The sequence below is a fragment of the Mastigoproctus giganteus genome, chromosome 13, assembly GCF_048544385.1.
Source record: "Mastigoproctus giganteus isolate SK-2022 chromosome 13, ASM4854438v1, whole genome shotgun sequence".
Taxonomy (NCBI): Eukaryota; Metazoa; Arthropoda; class Arachnida; order Uropygi; family Thelyphonidae; genus Mastigoproctus; species Mastigoproctus giganteus.
In genome coordinates this window covers 157228542-157247317 of record NC_143587.1, presented here as the reverse complement: position 1 = coordinate 157247317, position 18776 = coordinate 157228542, and the positions used below count along the sequence as shown (strand labels likewise).

Genomic DNA, 18776 nt, shown 5'->3' with positions numbered 1-18776 from the left:
TTCTTCTTCCCAATTTATTCCTTCAACTTCTGTTTTATCTTCTTTCATCTACTCAACCTTCAACCCATGCACGGATTGAAGTATTAAGCATATAGTATTAAATACTATACACGCTCTAATAGCTCTTGTGCTTTACGTTTTCATTTTAAAAAAAAGTCATTGTCCTCTTTTCTGAAATTAAAATCCATACCTTTAACTATTGCAACATCTTTCTTCTCCCAACTAAATGACTCGGTGTAGGTAGTGGTATCAGATACCACCACCTGCCAAGAATAAGTAACATTAGTCTTCTCTGCTGGGGAAGCGTGCTTGTTCCAAGTAGTGCAATAACAAGTAAGTTGTTGTGAAGGCATTCAAAATATAAAATGTTTATATGCAATATCATTTAAAGTGATAATCAATTATAAATATAAAATATAAAATCGATACAGCATTGCAGTTTCCAAAATTTACCCCCGCTATTCGCAGTATCTGTATTCGCGGTTTCGTGTATTCACGGTCGCCGATTTAATATAAAATGAAACCTAAAAAAAAATGTGAATTTTAAAGCGCCGTGAAATTTTTCGCCATAAAAAAACATGGGCATGGCTAAAATTATCTTTCCCGGTCAAAACAATGCTCAGTGGGTGGGGGGAGATGGGTGACAAAATCGCAAGCGTAGATGTTTCTCGCTAATCCTTGTGCAGTATGTGCTATGCGCTTTTCATGGAAGGTTTCATGGTTTGCTTTTAATTTATATGCTTATAAATTGAATAAATTTATCAATTTATAAATTGATATGCTTACAAAAGTGATAAATCTACCGTTTTGCAGTGTAAAACAGACTTTTTCAAGTGTGTTAATGGAAGAAAGTGACTTTATTGTGGACAAGTTCTTTCTAACCCGTACAAAAATATGGCTAGAATAAAAGGGAAATGTGAAAATATCAAAGAAGGTGATGACATTAGCGAATAAAATTGAGTTATTAGACAAAATTTCTAATGGTGAAAGTGTCTCCTAAGTGGCAAAACATTATAAAATCAATGAGTCAACGGTACGATCAATTAAAAAATCGGAAGAAAAAATCCGCCGTAGTGTCCGTGAAAACGCGCTAATTGCTTCAAAAATTTGCTCTGTAACTCGTGATGTTAAATTTTAAAAAAATGGAAAAGGCTTTAAATCTGTGGATAGAAGACCGAACTCAAAATAAAATTCCGTTAAGTTCACTCATCATTCGTGAAAAGGCAAAACTCCTTTATCAACACTTTAGCGGAACTGGTGATAGCACTGGCGGGATAAGTTTTTTTGCTAGCAAAGGCACTGGTTTGAAAGACTTGTTTGAAATTTCTAATAAATATTACATTTAATATTAAATTGTTTCTTATCTTCATTTCGATGCCATATGCTTGCAATTCACTATGTACTGTCTATGTACATAGTCATATTATGAAGGTACATATAATGCATACATAGACAAAATTTTAGACCAGTTTTTCTTATATATTTCATACTTTGGAACGGAATCCCTTTATTACTATGGGAGCAATAACTCAGTATTCGCGTTTTCGGTATTCGCGGCATTTCTCAGGAACGTAACCCCCGCGAAATGTTTTTTTATGGCGAAATTACTGTATTAGTAATTAATCTTTATATTCAGTGATATATTAGTTATATCAATAAAAAAAGCAATAAAATAAATAAACCTTACGCTCTACAGGCTTGGGCAGCTGAGGTGTATCCATCCTCGAGTAACAAGCAAGCATACATTGATCTAAACCACTTAAAGAAGGATATGTTGGATGTGTTGGCTGCTGGAGGAAAAAGTGACCAGCACTTACCATACTTGATAGAATTACATCGCAGGTAACTCCTTCAGGTAAATGAAGCTGAAAGCAAAATTAACAAATGATTTAATGATAAAAGATCATCACAAATTGACATGATTTATAATCTGAATTTGTCTATTTTCCAGAAAAATACAGACAAAATCAAATATTTCCTTATCATTAAGCTGCAATTACAATAAAAAATAATTTCTCAAAAAATTTTATGTGAAACATCCTTACAGTAGTACTTCTCACCCATGTTAAATGGGTGAGAAGTACTACTGTAAGGATGTTTCACACACTCCTTTTTCAAATTAAAGTTAAGATCCCACTAAGTTCTTTCCATTGAAGTCCCATGTCACAACATTTTAAAAAACCTCTGGTCATCTGCAGCTTCTTCACAATGAGTGGCCATTTTATTAGCTACACCCATGCTTTTCATGAAATGGTACATTCCTTCAGTAACATGGATTTGTAACATACACTATGAAACACAACTGCATACACCATAATTATACGTGAACTTCAGTGCAAGAAGAAAGATTAGAAAAAATATGAACATGGCATGGTAGTCAACACTAGGCATGTTGGTATGAATATCATGGAAATTGCATCCCTGCTGGGGATGCAGTTTCCATGATATTCCACATACTGTCTCAGATGTACCAAGGTTAATCAGATAACCAAATAATAACAGTTCAGTTTTGCTATAAGCAGCAATCCAAGGTCACTGATGTGAGAGTCACATAAACACCAAACTCACAAAATGAGTTTCTAATTTGGTAATTATTTTATTTATTTATTATTTATTTTTTTTTTCAAACAAAAGATAACCCTCACTGAGGAAATGGGATCAAAAACATGATTTTTAGACTCTGTTAGCAATAAACAGATTTTAAAGCATATATAGAAAAATGCTTTCATTTCAAATAATTTGATCATTCCCCCCTACAGCACATATTACAATGTATGGGTTGAAGGTTCAGAACATGAAAGAAGATACTTATTGAGATTACACAAATTTCTGCAGATTGTAATTTTCAGGAAATACATGTGAAGGGTGGTTGTTCCAGAAATTGGAAGAAGAAAAGTTGGTTTTGTGAGTTTGAAGTAGGACAATAAATAGATGTTGACTGGCTGCAGAACATGTTCAGACTGGTTTGAAAGAGAGGTGGGGGGATTAAAGACAATCCAGAAGAAGAGCACCCATGGAAGTATCTACAGAAAAGACAAACAGCAGAAACAGAAAATGTATGAGATACAGGGTGCAGATTTTGTAAGAGATGGATCATTAATTAACCTAACTGCACTCCTCTGAATGAAGTCTAGAAACCTGAGACAGATTTATACAGAGTGAGTAGCTATTTAGAAGAAACATAACACCAAGAGCAAAAGAGAAACTCAGTTTTTTAGATGTAGAAAAAGCAATATTTGTGATGTGCTTATGTAAAGACAGAATAGAACTCAGGGTAATCCCTAAATAGAGACATGATCTTGTCTAGAAATCTGAGCATTATAAAAGATAACGCATAGGAGCATATGAAGAACCTTTTTTGCAAGTATAAGACAGGACTGAGTTTTAAAAGGATTGAAATTAACTAAGTAATCTCCATTAGAGAATTAACTGGAGGACAGTGTTTAGGAAAGTGGTAGTGGCTATTCAAGAAGTTGAAGCTGTTTGTGCAGGGCAAGGTTTCACAAACTGGAAAGTGGAATGCAATGTGCTATCATCAGCAAAAATATGGATAGGATTTTCATTCAACAGAAAAATGCCATTAGTATACAAGAGGAAAAGAGTGGAAGAAAGAATTAGAAGACGGAGAGCCATCTATCACACTCGCATTGCGCAGTCAGTGAAAAAATTGGATACCCAATTACAAAAAAAAAAAGTTAGCAAACCATAAGCTGGAAGCTTATTTAGAAGAGCTTTATGCCAAACAGGATCAACCTTTGAAATGTCAAGAGCAACTGCTTAAAATTCATCAAACTTTTACATTGAATATTTATCTGATAACAAAACACTTATTTTGTCATGTATTGCCTTTTATAATAATCCACTGGTCTCCAATATGAGATTCCGACAATAATCTGCCAACATATTTGGACTTCATTTTCCCCGGTATCTTTCTTCCATTTGAGAACTATCTTGGTGAAACCTTTCACTGTGTTCATCTGAGACCGCTCCCAAGTTTTCAGGAAAAAAAGTCTAAATGGGAATGTAAGAAATAAAGCTTTAATGACATTAACCTCTGATATTTGAAAACTGAGGGTGATGAGAACTTTTTAAGCACCTACCCGAGTTTTTGGACACATTTCCTAAGAGAATCTGTCAAAATTAATTCAGGGAGGAAAATGATACTGACCAGTGAATCGAAACAAGGAAAATAAGAATAGAAATCTTGCATATCATCCTATTTTGCATTCTTCTAATACCAAACAACATGAGGCTGAGAATGGTCATAAGATAAAACTCCACTCCTCTGGAGAAGAAACCATCATCAAGTTGTAATACAAAGTGCCTAGAGGACCACTCACATCAACTGTGTACTTTGAAGGGTTGTTCATGAGAAAAAGATGAAGAGTAGTATGTGTGGTTAGGATTGTCTGATATCACTGATTGGCAAAAAAAAAAAAAAATAAATAAGTAATAGGGTGATTCTTGTAAATTTGACAATGCTGAATTCAAATAGGGGAACCACATTGCTGTAACACCTACCAATTTTAAGGGAGAAGGGATTAAAATCAAAAACTAAGTTTCTAATAAAAAAGATTTCATATATTTTAAGAATTTGTTACATACAGTACTAAATATTATAATCGTCGGTTGGGACTTCCAGACGAGATTCCAACAGTAGTCTGCTAACATATTTTAACTCCATTTTCCCTGGTATCTTTTTTCCATTTTAGAAATATCTTGACGCTTTTCAATATGTTCACCGGAGACCACTCTCAAGTTTTCAGGAAAAAAGTCTAGTGGGAATGTAGGAAATGAAACTTTAACTATAAGCTGCAAAAGCCTGTGGCTTCCTTGCACTATAGGGTCAATACTGTTACTTTATCCCAACTGTCTGCATACTAAAATTAGTTCATCCACAATTTCACTGTAATTTTGCAATTTCTCACTGCCTAAAAGGTTCTTGCAGACATTTTCGAGTCTTTCACTCTGTTATTTCTGTAGCATTTAATTTTTTCATGAATTCTGCACCTTGGAATAGCAGTTTGATTTGAGGAATCACAAAAATTCCCTTTTATCTTTGCCTCACTGATTCAAGGAAGCTTTTGCCTCAAACAGGAAAATCCTTCTCTTTTTTGTCCATCGCTTTCAAAAATATTTTTTTATCAAATGTAGCTTGATGTTCAATGGAGGTACATAGATTTTTTATTTATCCACCAAAGGAGGATGTGCTACATTTTTCTGGCTTGGTGTTGTTTCTGAAAGGTCGAACATTTTTTTACCCTGTAGTGGCAATCCTTCACTCCACTATCCCACTCACATAAAAAGCAGCAGTATTTAGTATATCCACCTTGCAACCCAGTCGGCAAAGCTACCATTTCTAGCTCAGCACAGATATTCCGTTTGTATTCTTGATAGCACATTTTTTGCAAAAGAACCTATAACTTCTCATACGTTTCCTTCATGTGCCTTTTCAAGCAGATTCCACTGCTGAAGCCGTGATCCTAGTAACCGAGCCTTGGTTTTGGAGAGATCCAAATCTCTGACCAAATCATTCAATTCTGCCTGAGTGGTTAGATGTGGCTATGCAGTATCAAGGGTTGAAAAGTTTGGATCTGTACTCGTTCTGGGTTCTGCATCTTCTGGAGACTCTTCTGATCCTGAATCAGAGTCAAGTCCATAAGTTCCTGGTGGCACTGGTGTTGTATCATCGTGAGGAACCAGCCTTAGAGCAGAAGGTATTTTGGAATACTCTATATTATGCTTGGATGTCCCAGAAAAACAAAAAATATTGGTTGTGCAAAAGTAACAATCGTTTATGTAGCCTTGAGGTTCCCGCTGTATCACAAGAACAGCAAAAGGCATCAATTTATAACTACCTCTAAGCCAGCCTGCTAATAATCTTGAACATGTGCTACAGGAAATCTATGCAGCCCATACTCAAAATAAACCATACTTTATCTTGACCTCCGACCTCACATCCAAAATAGAGTTCATAGGCTTTTCTCACAAGTTGTGACAGTGGCTTCCACTGCAATTTTAATACCACTTCTCTGCAAATGTAGGAAAAGCTATCAGGCTTATTCCAGCAAGAACACAGTAGATAAGAATACAGTGAAGAAATTGTAGATTTTTATTTCTACTGTAAGTAAACACATCGACGATTTACACTAATACACACACTTCACATCACAAAACTTTCTAGCGATAACCAACAAACTGAATTAGCATATATTTAAAATAAATTTATTAAAATAAATAAATAATATCTACATAAAATATTAAAACTGATTAAAATAAAAGCATTAAAATACAATGAGATAAAAGCATTAAAATACAATAAAATATGGACAAAACTAATAAAATATACAGCAAATTTCAGGACGACTAAGTGTCTCTTCATCAGCTTAGTCAGTTGAATGGTGTATTGCAGTTTATATACAGTTAGTCCCTGACTTAAATAAGCCTGAGTTATGTAACTTCGGACTTAAGTAAGTTTCTTTGGTAAGATCATAAAGATACTTTCTGTATAATTTTTAAGAGTGAAGTCGAATGAAGGAACAATAAGTTTTTATTTTCATTCCCATACAAACTGTGTTGGATAATAACCTGCAGTGTAACTAGAATCTAGGTAAATAACTAGGGTTAACATTAGCAACTAAGGCCATATTGCTCAGGGGATATGCGGTGGTCATTCCGCATCCTCCGTATTTCGTGGTCACGGGCTCGAACCCACTGCTGCTCCTGCCCACCTGGCTACGAAGGCGCCTTAAGACAGGTGAACTATGTTGAAGCACTTCAGAGTTTAAGCCACACACCTTACAACGTTTAAGCCACGTGGACTGTGTCCCATCAGCTATTTCTTCAGAGAATTACACTCTAGCCCTTTAACATCCTTGATGGAATATGCAACATTTCAAGAGCCTGGAATGATGTGACAACAACTTGTATGAGAGGAGTTTGGAATAATCTTCTAAAACATTCCAATCTTAACAACGAAAGCTTCAACAAAAATGATTGATGTCTTCTGTTACCAAAGAAACTGTAAACTTAGCCCAGAAGTTGCAGCTGGTCCTGGAGAACAAAGATGTAGACGAGTGTGTGGATGAACAAGGTGAAGATTTAACAACAGAAGACCTAGCCCAGTTGAACGTGCAAATAGTTGAGGAGCAAGGGAGAGCTGAATCTGTTGAGGAATCAGAGCAACCCAAGAAGCAGTTCAAATTAAAGGAAATGGCAGAAGCATTTCGTAAAATTCAAGGTCTCTATGTTCAATGGAATAGATGAAAACACCAAACTTTTCTTGAAAATAGAAAGAAAAGTTAAAGATTGCTTATCAGCTTATTGCAAAATTTATGAAGAGAAAAAAAAAGCATACGAAACAGATGAAGATCAAAGAGTTCATATCACATTCTACTCAGCCTACAACACCTTTGATTAATGTGTCTTATTAATGCTTCAGGTTCGTTTTAAGTTACCTTCAGTTCATCACACCTGAAGTGTATATACTTTGATTCACTGTGTGGGTTATGCCAATTTTTTTAAATATGTACACTTTGGTTTTGATTCCCTTAGTAGCCCTTATAAAGCCTACATAACACACAAAATACATATCAGTTTTTACAGTACAATAATATGCATTTTTATTTTCCCTTTATGTTTTTTTTCTTATGTGCCACTCCGGTTAATTCACCGCTGTCCCCAGATAAAGTTTTTAATTGTTATGGTATATAACTATTTTTCTTCTGAGGTTATGTGGTTTTAGTAATTTTGACACATCAGGGATATAGTAGCAATATTTTATTAGTCATTCCCAAGTTAAGTAAATATCGACTTACGTAAGAAGTCCTGGAAAGTATCTCTTACGTACGTCAGGGACAGACTGTATGTTGGTTGAACAGCAAAAGTCAACTGAGCATGATCGTGCATCACGAAGCTCAAGACCTGTTCCGGCCTGTTTTCCAAAACACAACACTTGTTTGCAAACACTAATTCGCTAAAACACTTCCTCACTTTTTTTGACACTCGCTCTCTGAAATATGAAAATGCTTGTTTGGTGCAGAACCCACTCATATATACGGTATAAAATATATGTGGGACTGGTAGAAAAGTTTCTAGAAGGCTCACAATGTTTCTAGAGAACTCCACTGAAAGTTCTAGACCCTTCCAGAAACATCCCAACCCCTCTTTACCAGGAGAGGCTTAAATTCTGTAAGTTGCAGCATCTGGAGACTGAGCACCTGTGAGGTGTACAAGGCCTTGAATAGGCTCAATGCTGATGGGATACTTCTGCTTGCTCAGATTAAGAACCTGAGGATGGCATAGATTCAAATTGAGGAAAGACGAAGAATAGATGTGTGGGAGTTTCCCTTTAGCCAGCGGATAGTTGATTGCTGGAACAGACTTCCATCTGTTGTGGAAGTTTATAGCTTAAATAAATTTAAAGCTGAACTAGGCAAACATTTAGAGTGACTGGATGGGTGAAATGGGAAGGATTTTTAAAAAATTTTTTTTTTTTTATTATTTATTATTATTATTTTTTTTTTTTTGGCTGATGCTCTATAAGCTTGCTTTCTTGCATCATATGGCTCAATAATGCTTTCTTCTGCATTCTAGAATGTTCTGGAACATTCTTGAATCTTGTATAAAGCTCCTGAATGCTCCAGAAATCTCCGAATGATCTCGAAAAATACACACAAAAAAAAATAATAAATAGATAAAATAGACAGAAAAGATGATTAAACCAACTACAGGTCTTGTTTTCGGTCATTAACCTATGGTATTTGAAATCTGAAGGTGGTGAGAAATTTTCAAGCACATATCTGAGTTTTTGAAAATATCTCCTACAAATCAGTTTGAAATTATTTCAAGGAGGAAATTGATGCCGACCAGTATATTCCAGTAGATAAATAAACAATCTTTGTGAGGTCATTAATTCAAATTCCTCAGCAGGCGTTGCATCACTCATGCCTCTGAGTGGTACAATGGTGGTAGGCTTTGAATCATTTCATCTCGTATTCCGTGTGACTAGAAAATTCTAAAGAATGTTCATTAGAAGCTTGTATTGCAGAAGAGGAAGGCCGCACTGAGTTCGTGAATAACACTTAAAGCACAGCACATGTTGTTCTTTTTCAAAACTACACAGTTCCTCATATAAAACAATGCAGAATTTGTAAATTATTTATGTGGTGGGTATCTGTGTTTTGTTTATTTTTTTGGCTGATGCTCTATAAGCTTGCTTTCTTGCATCAAATGCTCTAAAAATCTCCGAACGACCTAGAAAAATACACACAAAAAAAAAAATAATAAAATAGGCGGAAAAGATGATTAAACTACACGTCTTGTTTTCAGTCATTAATCTACGGTATTTGAAAACTGAAGGTGATGAGAACATTTTAAGCACATATCTGAGTTTTTGAAAATATTTCCTATGAATCAGTTTGAAATTATTTCAGGGAGGAAATTGATGCCGACCAGTGTATTCCAGTAGATAAATAAACAATCTATGTGAGTTCATTAATTGCAAATGCCTCAGCGGGCGCCGCATCGCTCCTGTCTCGTACGGAGTGGTACAATGGTGGGAAGCTTTGAATCATTTCGTCACGTATTCCGCGTGACTAGAAAATTCTAAAGAATGTTCATTAGAAGCTTGTATTGCAGAAGAGGAAGGCCAAACTGAGTTGATGAATAACGCTTAAAGCACATGTTGTTCTTTTTCAAAACTACACACAGTTCATCATGTAAAACAATGTAGAATTTGTAAATTATTTATGTGGTAGGTATCTGTGTTTTGTTATAAGATTAATATTATTTGAATCTGCCTTTTGCTATTAGTTACATTTTTACCTTTAACTGGTGGAAATAACAGTAGCAACCATACAATGTTGGTGAACACCACTGATAATTGATCGGCAAAAATTGCAAAATGAAGAACCTCCCAACCTTTCTTCTGCATGTAACAATATTATAGAATGTTTTAAAACATTCTTGAATCTTGTATAAAGCTCCCGAATGCTCTAGAAATCTCTGAATGACCTAGAAAAATACATTAAAAAATAAATAAATAAAAAAAATAATTGTGCCGAGCACACACAGCAGAAGTGAAACTTCTTCAGAATCTTTTGAAATATTTATTATTTCAATGTTACAGTGGTTTAATATTTTACAATTGTTTTACAAGTTTATTAGAAAGTTTTTACAAATCTCTTCTTTGTACTCAATGGAGGTGGTTTCAGCGGTCGCATTGCACGTATACATGCTCTATATGCCTTAACAACGCTCACTATTAGTCTTCGGCATGTTGAATTATAAATTTTTTTTTCTATCGAAATTGTTTATGAAATACGGTAGAGAATGACGAAAGAAAATATTTGGGTTTTTAAATTTTTAAAATCTGACTGCTAGAAGCTGAGATATAGTGATTTAAAACATAAACGCAACACGCATGCGATTTACACCATGGCCGCACAGGGATAATGATTGTGTCATGCGTTGCTGCTACGTACGGCGCTGCATCGCTCATGCTTGATACAGAGTGGTACAATAGTGGTAGGCTACGAATAATTTAGTGTCGCATTTTCGTTGCAATTTTTGTCAATCTGCAGATGCAGGTTACTTCCACGTGAAAACTGCCTGGGGAGAGCCTAAAAAAGTTTCACTTCAAAAGGAATCAGTCTCCTCTTACCCTCAAGAAAGCAAAGAAAATTGCACAACCACGTATTAAAGAAATCGAAATCCTGTCCGGATATTGATCAAAGTATTTTAAGCTTCAAATATACTTTCACGTGGTTGGATAGATTTTCAATAAATAGTTTTCTCTTCAATCTGCTCAAATACAACTATCCTGTTAGTATTAGTATGAGTATTAGTAACGGCCGCATGGTGCAAGAAAGCCTATGGCTTATGCTGCACCAGCCAAAAAAAAAAAAAAAAAAATCCGAACAAAACAATGATAAAAACAAAAAATAAATAAATAAAATAAATAATAATAATTAATAAATAAAAAAAATAAAATAAAAAATAAATAAAAAGGAAATTAAACCTATCATCCTATGCGCTTCCCTTACCCGAAAGTACTATCCAGATGACCTTTGAATTTCCCCAAACTGTCGGCCTCTACCACCCATGAAGGCAACTTGTACCAGTAATTTATAACTCGCTGGCTAAAATAAAACTTCCTGCAGTCCAATCTAAACATTTCCCCCCGTAACTTGAATTTATGTCCCCTAGTTCTAGCATCATTTATAATCTTGAAAATTTTGTCCTCATTCATTTTACTGATGCCTCTCAGAGCCTTAAACACCTCAATCAAATCTCCTCTAAGGTGTCTAGTTTCCAAACTCTGCAACCCACATATTCGAAGTTTTCTTCATAAGGACGCCCTTTTGCCGATCTCACCAGGCAAGTTACCCTTCTTTGCACCCTTTTCAAGAAGCTCGATGTCTTTCTTTAGGTGCGGTCTCCATACTTGAACACAGTATTCCAAGTGTGGTCTAACATAAGCCTTATATAATGGGATTATCACGTCCCTATCTCTACTTGCAAAAGTTCGATAGATCATCGATAGGACACCATGGGCCTTCCTTGCAACCTGTTTACAATGCTCAGAGAATTTCATGTCTGACCGTATCATAACACCCAAGTCCCTTTCCTCCAGTACTGGGTTTAGTTGAACTCCACCAAGTGAATAAGTTTTTTTGGGATTACTGTTTCCCAAGTGTAATACCTTACACTTTGTTGGATTAAAGCACAGCTGCCATTTTTCTGACCATTCCTGAAGTCTATCTAGGTCTCTCTGAAGAAGCTCAGCTTGACAGTGATCATTAACTACTCAACCAATTTTAACTTCATCTGCAAATTTAGACATCACGCCCTCTATCCCTTCATCAATGTCGTTTATGAAAATTAAAAACAACAGTGGTCCTAATACTGATCCTTGAGGGACCCACTTCTTACATCAACCCAATCTGAGGAATAGCCATTTATCACAACCCTCTGCCTCCTGCCCTGAAGCCATCCTTCTATCCATCTAAGGATTTTCCCAGTGATTCCAACCTGTTCCAGCTTATAAAGCAACCGCTCATGTGGGACTGAGTCAAAAGCTTTGCTGAAATCTAAATAAACAATGTCGAAATTATTCCCTAAATCCAGCTCGTGAGTGACCCTTTTGAAATAGCGAACCAGATTTGTTAAACATGATTTTCCCTTTACAAAACCATGCTGTGTATCCTTGAGAATTTCAATTCGATCCAAATGATTCTGAATTCCACCCTTGATCATTGCCTCCATGATTTTTCCTACTACTGAAGTCAGACTGACAGGTCAATAATTTCCAACTTCACTTTTAGAGCCACCCTTATGTATGGGAGATACATTTGCACTTTTCCAATCCATGGGAATCTCCCCAGAGTCTAGTGATGCTCACATAATTACCCTCAATGGTTCAATGCACTCGCTTGCCGCCTCTCTTAAGATTATAGGGTATATTCCATCAACTTCAGGAGCCTTACTGGTCTGTAGGCTCAAAAGTTTTTTCATTAAATAATCTTGCAAAATTTCAATATCATTAATTACATATTTTTTAACTTCGCTCCCACAATTTCCCATTGCCACAAAAGGCTTTTCATTTGTAAATATCGATGCAAAATAACTGTTGAGTTCATCTGCAATGGCAGCTGGTGTATTTATTACTATCCCCTTTCCCTTACGTAAAGGTCCGATCTGGTTTGTCCTGCTCTTCTTGGTATTTATATATGTGAAGAATTCTTTATCCCCCCTCTTTGCTCTGTTTGCTAGTGATTTCTCATAAACTGCCTTTGCCTGTCGAACCTTTTCTGTGGCTCTATTACACATCACCTTGTAGCTGTTATAGGCTTCAGTACTTTTTATTGCTCTGTAACCTTTCCATGCCACCTTTTTCTGCTCAAGTAATGCGGCAACTTCACTATTCATCCAACTTGGAACCCTTCTAGTGGAGTATTTTTTTAATGGTATATATGCATTCAAGGCATCTGTGATTAATGTTTTAAAAGCGTACCACAGTTCAATTGTATTCATTCTCTGCACGATATCTACCCAGTTAATAGAGGCCATGTAGTACCTTAAGGCATCGTAATTTCCTTTTCTGAAATTAAAACCCATTCCTTTGCCTTTTACTTCTGCTTCCTCTCTCGTCATCATCATCCACCGTAGAACTCCGTGATCACTTCCTGCTACTGGTTCCTCTACTGTCAGCCCTGTTATGTCATCTGATTCATGTGTGATGATGAGGTCTAGGATATTCTTGTTGTCAGATCGCAAAGACTAACAGATTATATCTTGGATGTTCATGTTCCAAATCAATAAAACCGTCATACTAACTAACTGCATTCCTATAATCATTATATAATAGAGTTAACATTTTGCCATATGTGATGACTGTATCTCTGTTTTTTCTAAAAAAGACATAATCGAATATCAATTACAAACATTTTTATACTCTACCCTAGTGAACTTGTAGGTTTATTGTTTTGATAAAATGTGCTGGCGACTATCAGGTTGTGCATTTGCCATACTTCACTCTTTCAATTTTTCCAACAATTGTTAATGCAATCATTAATTGTGACATTATCACTGGATCTAAATATTTTATATTTATTCTGCTGTCCATTTGGTAATTGAAATCTGTCTTAGATTAATTTAATGGCATTAATATACCCCAGGGGCTCACATCTGGTGAGTATGGCTTGGCATACTCAGGGTCCTGAGCTGGATATCATCATTCTTCCCTTTCTTGGTGATTCCTTTCCCCCTCTCTCGCTCTCTCTTTCTCTCTCTCTTAGGGTAACTCGGGAATTTTTTTGGCTGTTGCAGCATAATCCTCAGGCTTCCTTGCACTATATGGCTTAATAATAATATGATACTGACTGCTTCATTCAATTCTCCAAAGAAATGCCATTATCATAATTTATGATAATGCAAAGTTTGTTTGTGAATATCAAAGTTTCTTCAGTATTGCTGCATCAGCAATCAATCTATTAATAATTAATTTATTTATTTACAGCGATATATTGGAATAATTGCCCATTAAGAGTTTATGTTTACGTGGTATGACACGGCAATTCCACTATAAAAATATTTTAGAGAAAACATGACACTGTAAAGTTTTATTAATAGTCTAACTAGTAAAAAGTCAACTACACCCAGTATTCCCTGGCGGTCACCCTCCAAAGTACTAACTGGGCCTAACACTGATTAATTTCACTGATCAGACAAGAACCGGTGCATTCAGCGTAGTTCAGAGTGCCTGTAATGCGTTTACAGGAGCTCTGTGTTGCATTTTCGTTGCAATTTTTGTCATTCCACGAACGCAAGTAATTCCCGTTCGAAAACTGCCTGGAGTGCACCTAAAGAAGTTTCACTTCAAATAAATAGATGGAAAAGATGATTAAACCAACTTCAGGTCTTGTTTTTGGTCATCAACCTACAGCTGAAATTTGAAAACTGAAGGGGATGAGAACTTTTTAAGCACATATCTGAGTTTTTGAAAATATTTCCTACGAATCAGTTTGAAATTATTTCAGGGAGGAAATTGATGCAATCAGTGTATTCCAGTAGATAAATAAACAATCTATATGAGGTCATTAGTAATTGCAAATGCCTCAGCATCTTGATCAGCTGGGTCCGTGTGACTAGAAAATTCTAAAGAATGTTCATTAGAAGCTTGTACTGCGGAAGAGAGAGGCCACACTGAATTCACGAATAACACTTAAAGCACATGCTTTTTTTTTTTCAAAACTACACTTTTTCTCATATAAAGCAATGTAGAATTTATAAATTATTTGTGTGGTGGGTATCTGTGTTTGTTATAAGATTAAAATTATTTGAATCGGGCTTTTGCTATTAGTTACATATTTACCTTTAATTGGTGGAAATAACAGTAGCAACTATACAATGTTGTTGATCGTCACTGATAATTGATAGGCAAAAACTGAAAAATGAAGAACCAAAATATCCATTTCTTTTGCATTTATTCCATCCCCCCCTTTTTTTCTAATAATCTGTTTATTATTGTGAATGTTTTTTTCCCCCCTTAAACTTTTATTTCATGAAATTGCTGACTGAAATTTGACCCAGTTGGCTTGAGAGGACTTCCATTTCCTGCAGGGTTGGGCTAATGGTGGTTGCGCAATGAGCAGATCACATATACTCAGAAAATGGTCACTGCCTATGGGGTTGTCCATAACAGACCATTCCATGATTGGAAACAGAATCAGGGAGCATATTGAGAGATCCATTGCAGAAATTTGTCCAGTAGGTAACTGCATGTGAGTGGGTAGACTTGTATTAAGAACAATAAGGTTTTGCTTATTCACAAACGTTTCAATTAGTCGACCATGTCTATCTAATTTAGTCGATCCCCATAAGGGGTGGTGGTTGTTGTTGTTGTTTGGTTTTTAGGAGCATTAGCTCCTAAAAACCAAATTGTATTGCTCCATGGATATGTGATGGTCATTCCCTGACCTTTCCGCATCCTCCGTATTTGGTGGTCACGGGCTTGAACCCCAGTCTAACCAAGAAGTGTATGCTACGCACTGCTGCTCCTGCCCGCCTGGCTATGGAGGGGCCTAGGGGGTGGTGGCTATTGAAATCCCCCAAGAGACAGCCAGGTGATGGTAACTGTATTAGCAGGTTTTCAAGATCTTGGTAAGAGAAGGTATGTCTTGGTGGGAGATAGATTGATACTAGTGTTAATGCAATCTGGGCTATCGAACGTACAGCAACAACTTCAATTTCAGTTTGTAGAACAATTTGCTTGATTGGGATCTTTGAGCTAACTAAGATAGCCACACCATGGGCAGCATTTGAAGTATCACGATCTTGTCGACAGATAGAATAGCTCTTTATGGTGGTAGAAATTTGAGGAGTTAGATATGTTTCCTGTAGACAAAAAGCAACTGGCGAGTAGCAGTTAATTAAATCTTGAATATCGTTAAAGTTGCTAAGAAATCCTCTACAATTCCATTGTAGAATATAAGGCATTATTGGTGTTTAATAGAAGAAGCTGTATCTGACTGTTTTTTTGATGTGACTGGTTTATGGCATTTGGGCTTCAGTTTTTCTTTTTTTGAAGAAGAATGGCCGACCAGTGTCCGTATCTTCTTCCACATATTTTTTTAAGATTGGGTCTTCCTCTCTGGATGAGTCAATTGTATCCATGGATGTGTCCTGAATAATCTTTTTTATGTTTGAGCCTCGGTTATTTGATGTAGAATCAATCACTGGAGGAGGAGAAGGAGATTTTGCAGGTACTGTAAAAGCAATATTGCTTGCCTGGTTCAAGTGCTTGGGGATACTGGACTGTTGCTGAGAGAGAACAGTCCGAGCCCAGTCAGAAATTGAAGTGTTGGAGGGGACTGTTTGTTTTGTTTTGTTATTTGGTTTTTAGGAGCATTAGCAACTAAGGCTATATTGCTACAGGAATATGCGGTGGTCATTCCCTGACCTTTCCGCATCCTCCATATTTGGTGGTGACGGGCTCGAACTCCGGTCTATCAAGAAGCGTGTGCTACGCACTGCTGCTCCTTCCCACCTGGCTACGGAGGCGCCCGTTGGAGGGGACTGTAACATCAGTTTGGGTAGCCACTGATTGATATTTTTGCACCACACTGGAGTATGTATGTTTAGAAATATTGGGAGCAATAAATTTCCTTGCTTCTTGAAAGCTTACTTTATTTTCAATCTTGTATTTTACAATTTTCTTTTCAGTTTTCAATTTGTTGCATGTCCTAGAATAGGCAGAATGGTTGCCTTTACAGTTAGGACACCTCATTTCTGTTGCTGAACAATCACTTTGAGTGTGATCGGAAGACCCACAGTTGGGACAAACTGGGTTTCCTCTGCATGCCGTTTGAGAGTGGCCATATTTTTGGCACTTATAACATCTCAATGGATTAGGTATGTAGGGTCGAATACTGCAAAGAAGATAACCTGCTTTTATGGAAGAAGGTAGGTTTGGAGCATTAAAAGTGAATATAATATTCCTTGTAGGTATATTTTATTCCTTTTTAATTATGATTCTTTTTATTGCAATTACATTTTGCTCCTGAAGCTCTGGACTTATCTCCTCCTCCGAGACATTCAATAGGTCCCAGCTGGATATAACACCCTTAGATGTGTTTAGGGTACCACGGGGAGAAACTTTTACTGAAATTCCAGCAAAATTTGTAACTTTCAGTAGATGCTTCGAATGTTTCCTGCTGACTGTTTCTACTAGTAGGTCCCCTGATTGCAGTAGCCTGACTGTTTTAGGAGATCCTGCAAGACTTGAGGTATTTCTGGATAAGAATCAGAGACAATTTGGTGAGAAGCTGATCTGTAAGAGAGTGCATTATGAGAAATTCAGGAAAATCGATCGCCGAGGATTTGGTCTTAAACCTCTTGGGTTGAGACATATCCTGTTCAGTTTCTATGTCTGGCTGAGAGTTTGTCGACTCTAGAGGAGGAAACTTGTGTTAAACAACTGCTCCTTTTGGCAGTTGGCAGATTAACTGTTCTGCCAAGGTTTCTGGCTCTACCACGGGGAGGCAGGAGCATGCCTGGTGTGACCAAGTGAAATGTAGTAGGTGTTAGTAATAAAAATATAAGAAATAAAGAAAGGTGGCTTTCCTTTCTTGCTCTGTACAAGTACTTTTTTAACAACAGCTGTTATTAAATAAATAAATTTTTTAAGGACAGGAACGTGAAAAAACTATGAATCACTTTTTGGAAAATTGCACTTTAAGCACAGAGAAATCGCTCAGTCACAATTGCTTGGCACCCGGGGCCTCTCATTCAAAGGAGTACAGAATCTGGCAGTTTAAAGGAGAAACCATGATCAGGACAACTGTATGTAACATGGAAGCACAATATACGACCATAACACTGATTTCTAAACTCAAGTGGTGATGACTTACTACATCTGAAATCCGAGCTGTGTTCAACGGGAATAGAGAGACTCCCATGTTTACATCTACTGTAAAACTTAACCAAGCAGGACTTCATGGTTGTGTAATGTTCCAAAAACCCTTATTAAAACTGGAAAATCAAAAGGAATGGTTGGCTTGAAAAAGAGCCATCAACATCAGACAACTGAAACGGGGAAAAACGCACTGTGGACAGATGAATCCAAATTTGAAACTTTTGGATCCAAGGGTAGAGTTTATGTGAGACAATCAGCTAGCATAGAGTTTATGTGAGACGATCAACTGAATCAAAAATAGTGCCCCACTGTTTAGTGCCTACAGCACGGTGGTGGTCTGGGGTTGCTTCTCTTTTTCTAGAGTGGATGATACTGTCAGAATTGAAGGAATTTTAAGAAAAGAAGGCTATAAAAACATTCTTGAACATAATACACTATCCTTTGGACTTAACATTATGGAAATTTTATATCATAATAAGACAATAACCTGTAGCACAGCTCTAAGATGTGCAGGGATTTTTTAGCAACTAAATATTATGGGATATTGAATATTATGGTGTTGGCCACCCCAATTGCCTGACTTAAACTGAAAAGAGCTTTGGGATTATATAGACCATCAAATCCATGACATCTGCCCATCTTCATAAAATTTATGGGGAACCTTGCAGATTGCTTGGAATAATGCTAATCAAGACACTATTATAAAATTAACTGCCAGAATGCCATGTCTGTGTAAGGCAGTGATAAAATCTCGTGCAGGATATAGTGATGTAAAATCAGTACAGTTGTTAACATTAATCATTTCATTATTTTTTGTTGTAAAGTTTTCAATACTTAATAAAGAATCTTAAAATACTTT

General features: G+C 36.4%; 1 protein-coding gene across 1 annotated transcript in view; it reads right to left on the bottom strand.

Moving 5' to 3' along the window:
* Positions 1 to 18776, bottom strand: part of LOC150076547 (uncharacterized) — a 247321-nt gene that overhangs the window by 111912 nt on the left and 116633 nt on the right. The window contains exons 5-6 of the mRNA XM_090387087.1: positions 16810 to 16856; positions 1688 to 1865 (exon numbers count right to left, since the gene is read on the bottom strand). Coding sequence (XP_090243213.1) covers positions 1688 to 1865; positions 16810 to 16856 — 225 coding nt within the window. The remainder of the gene's footprint in view (positions 1 to 1687; positions 1866 to 16809; positions 16857 to 18776) is intronic.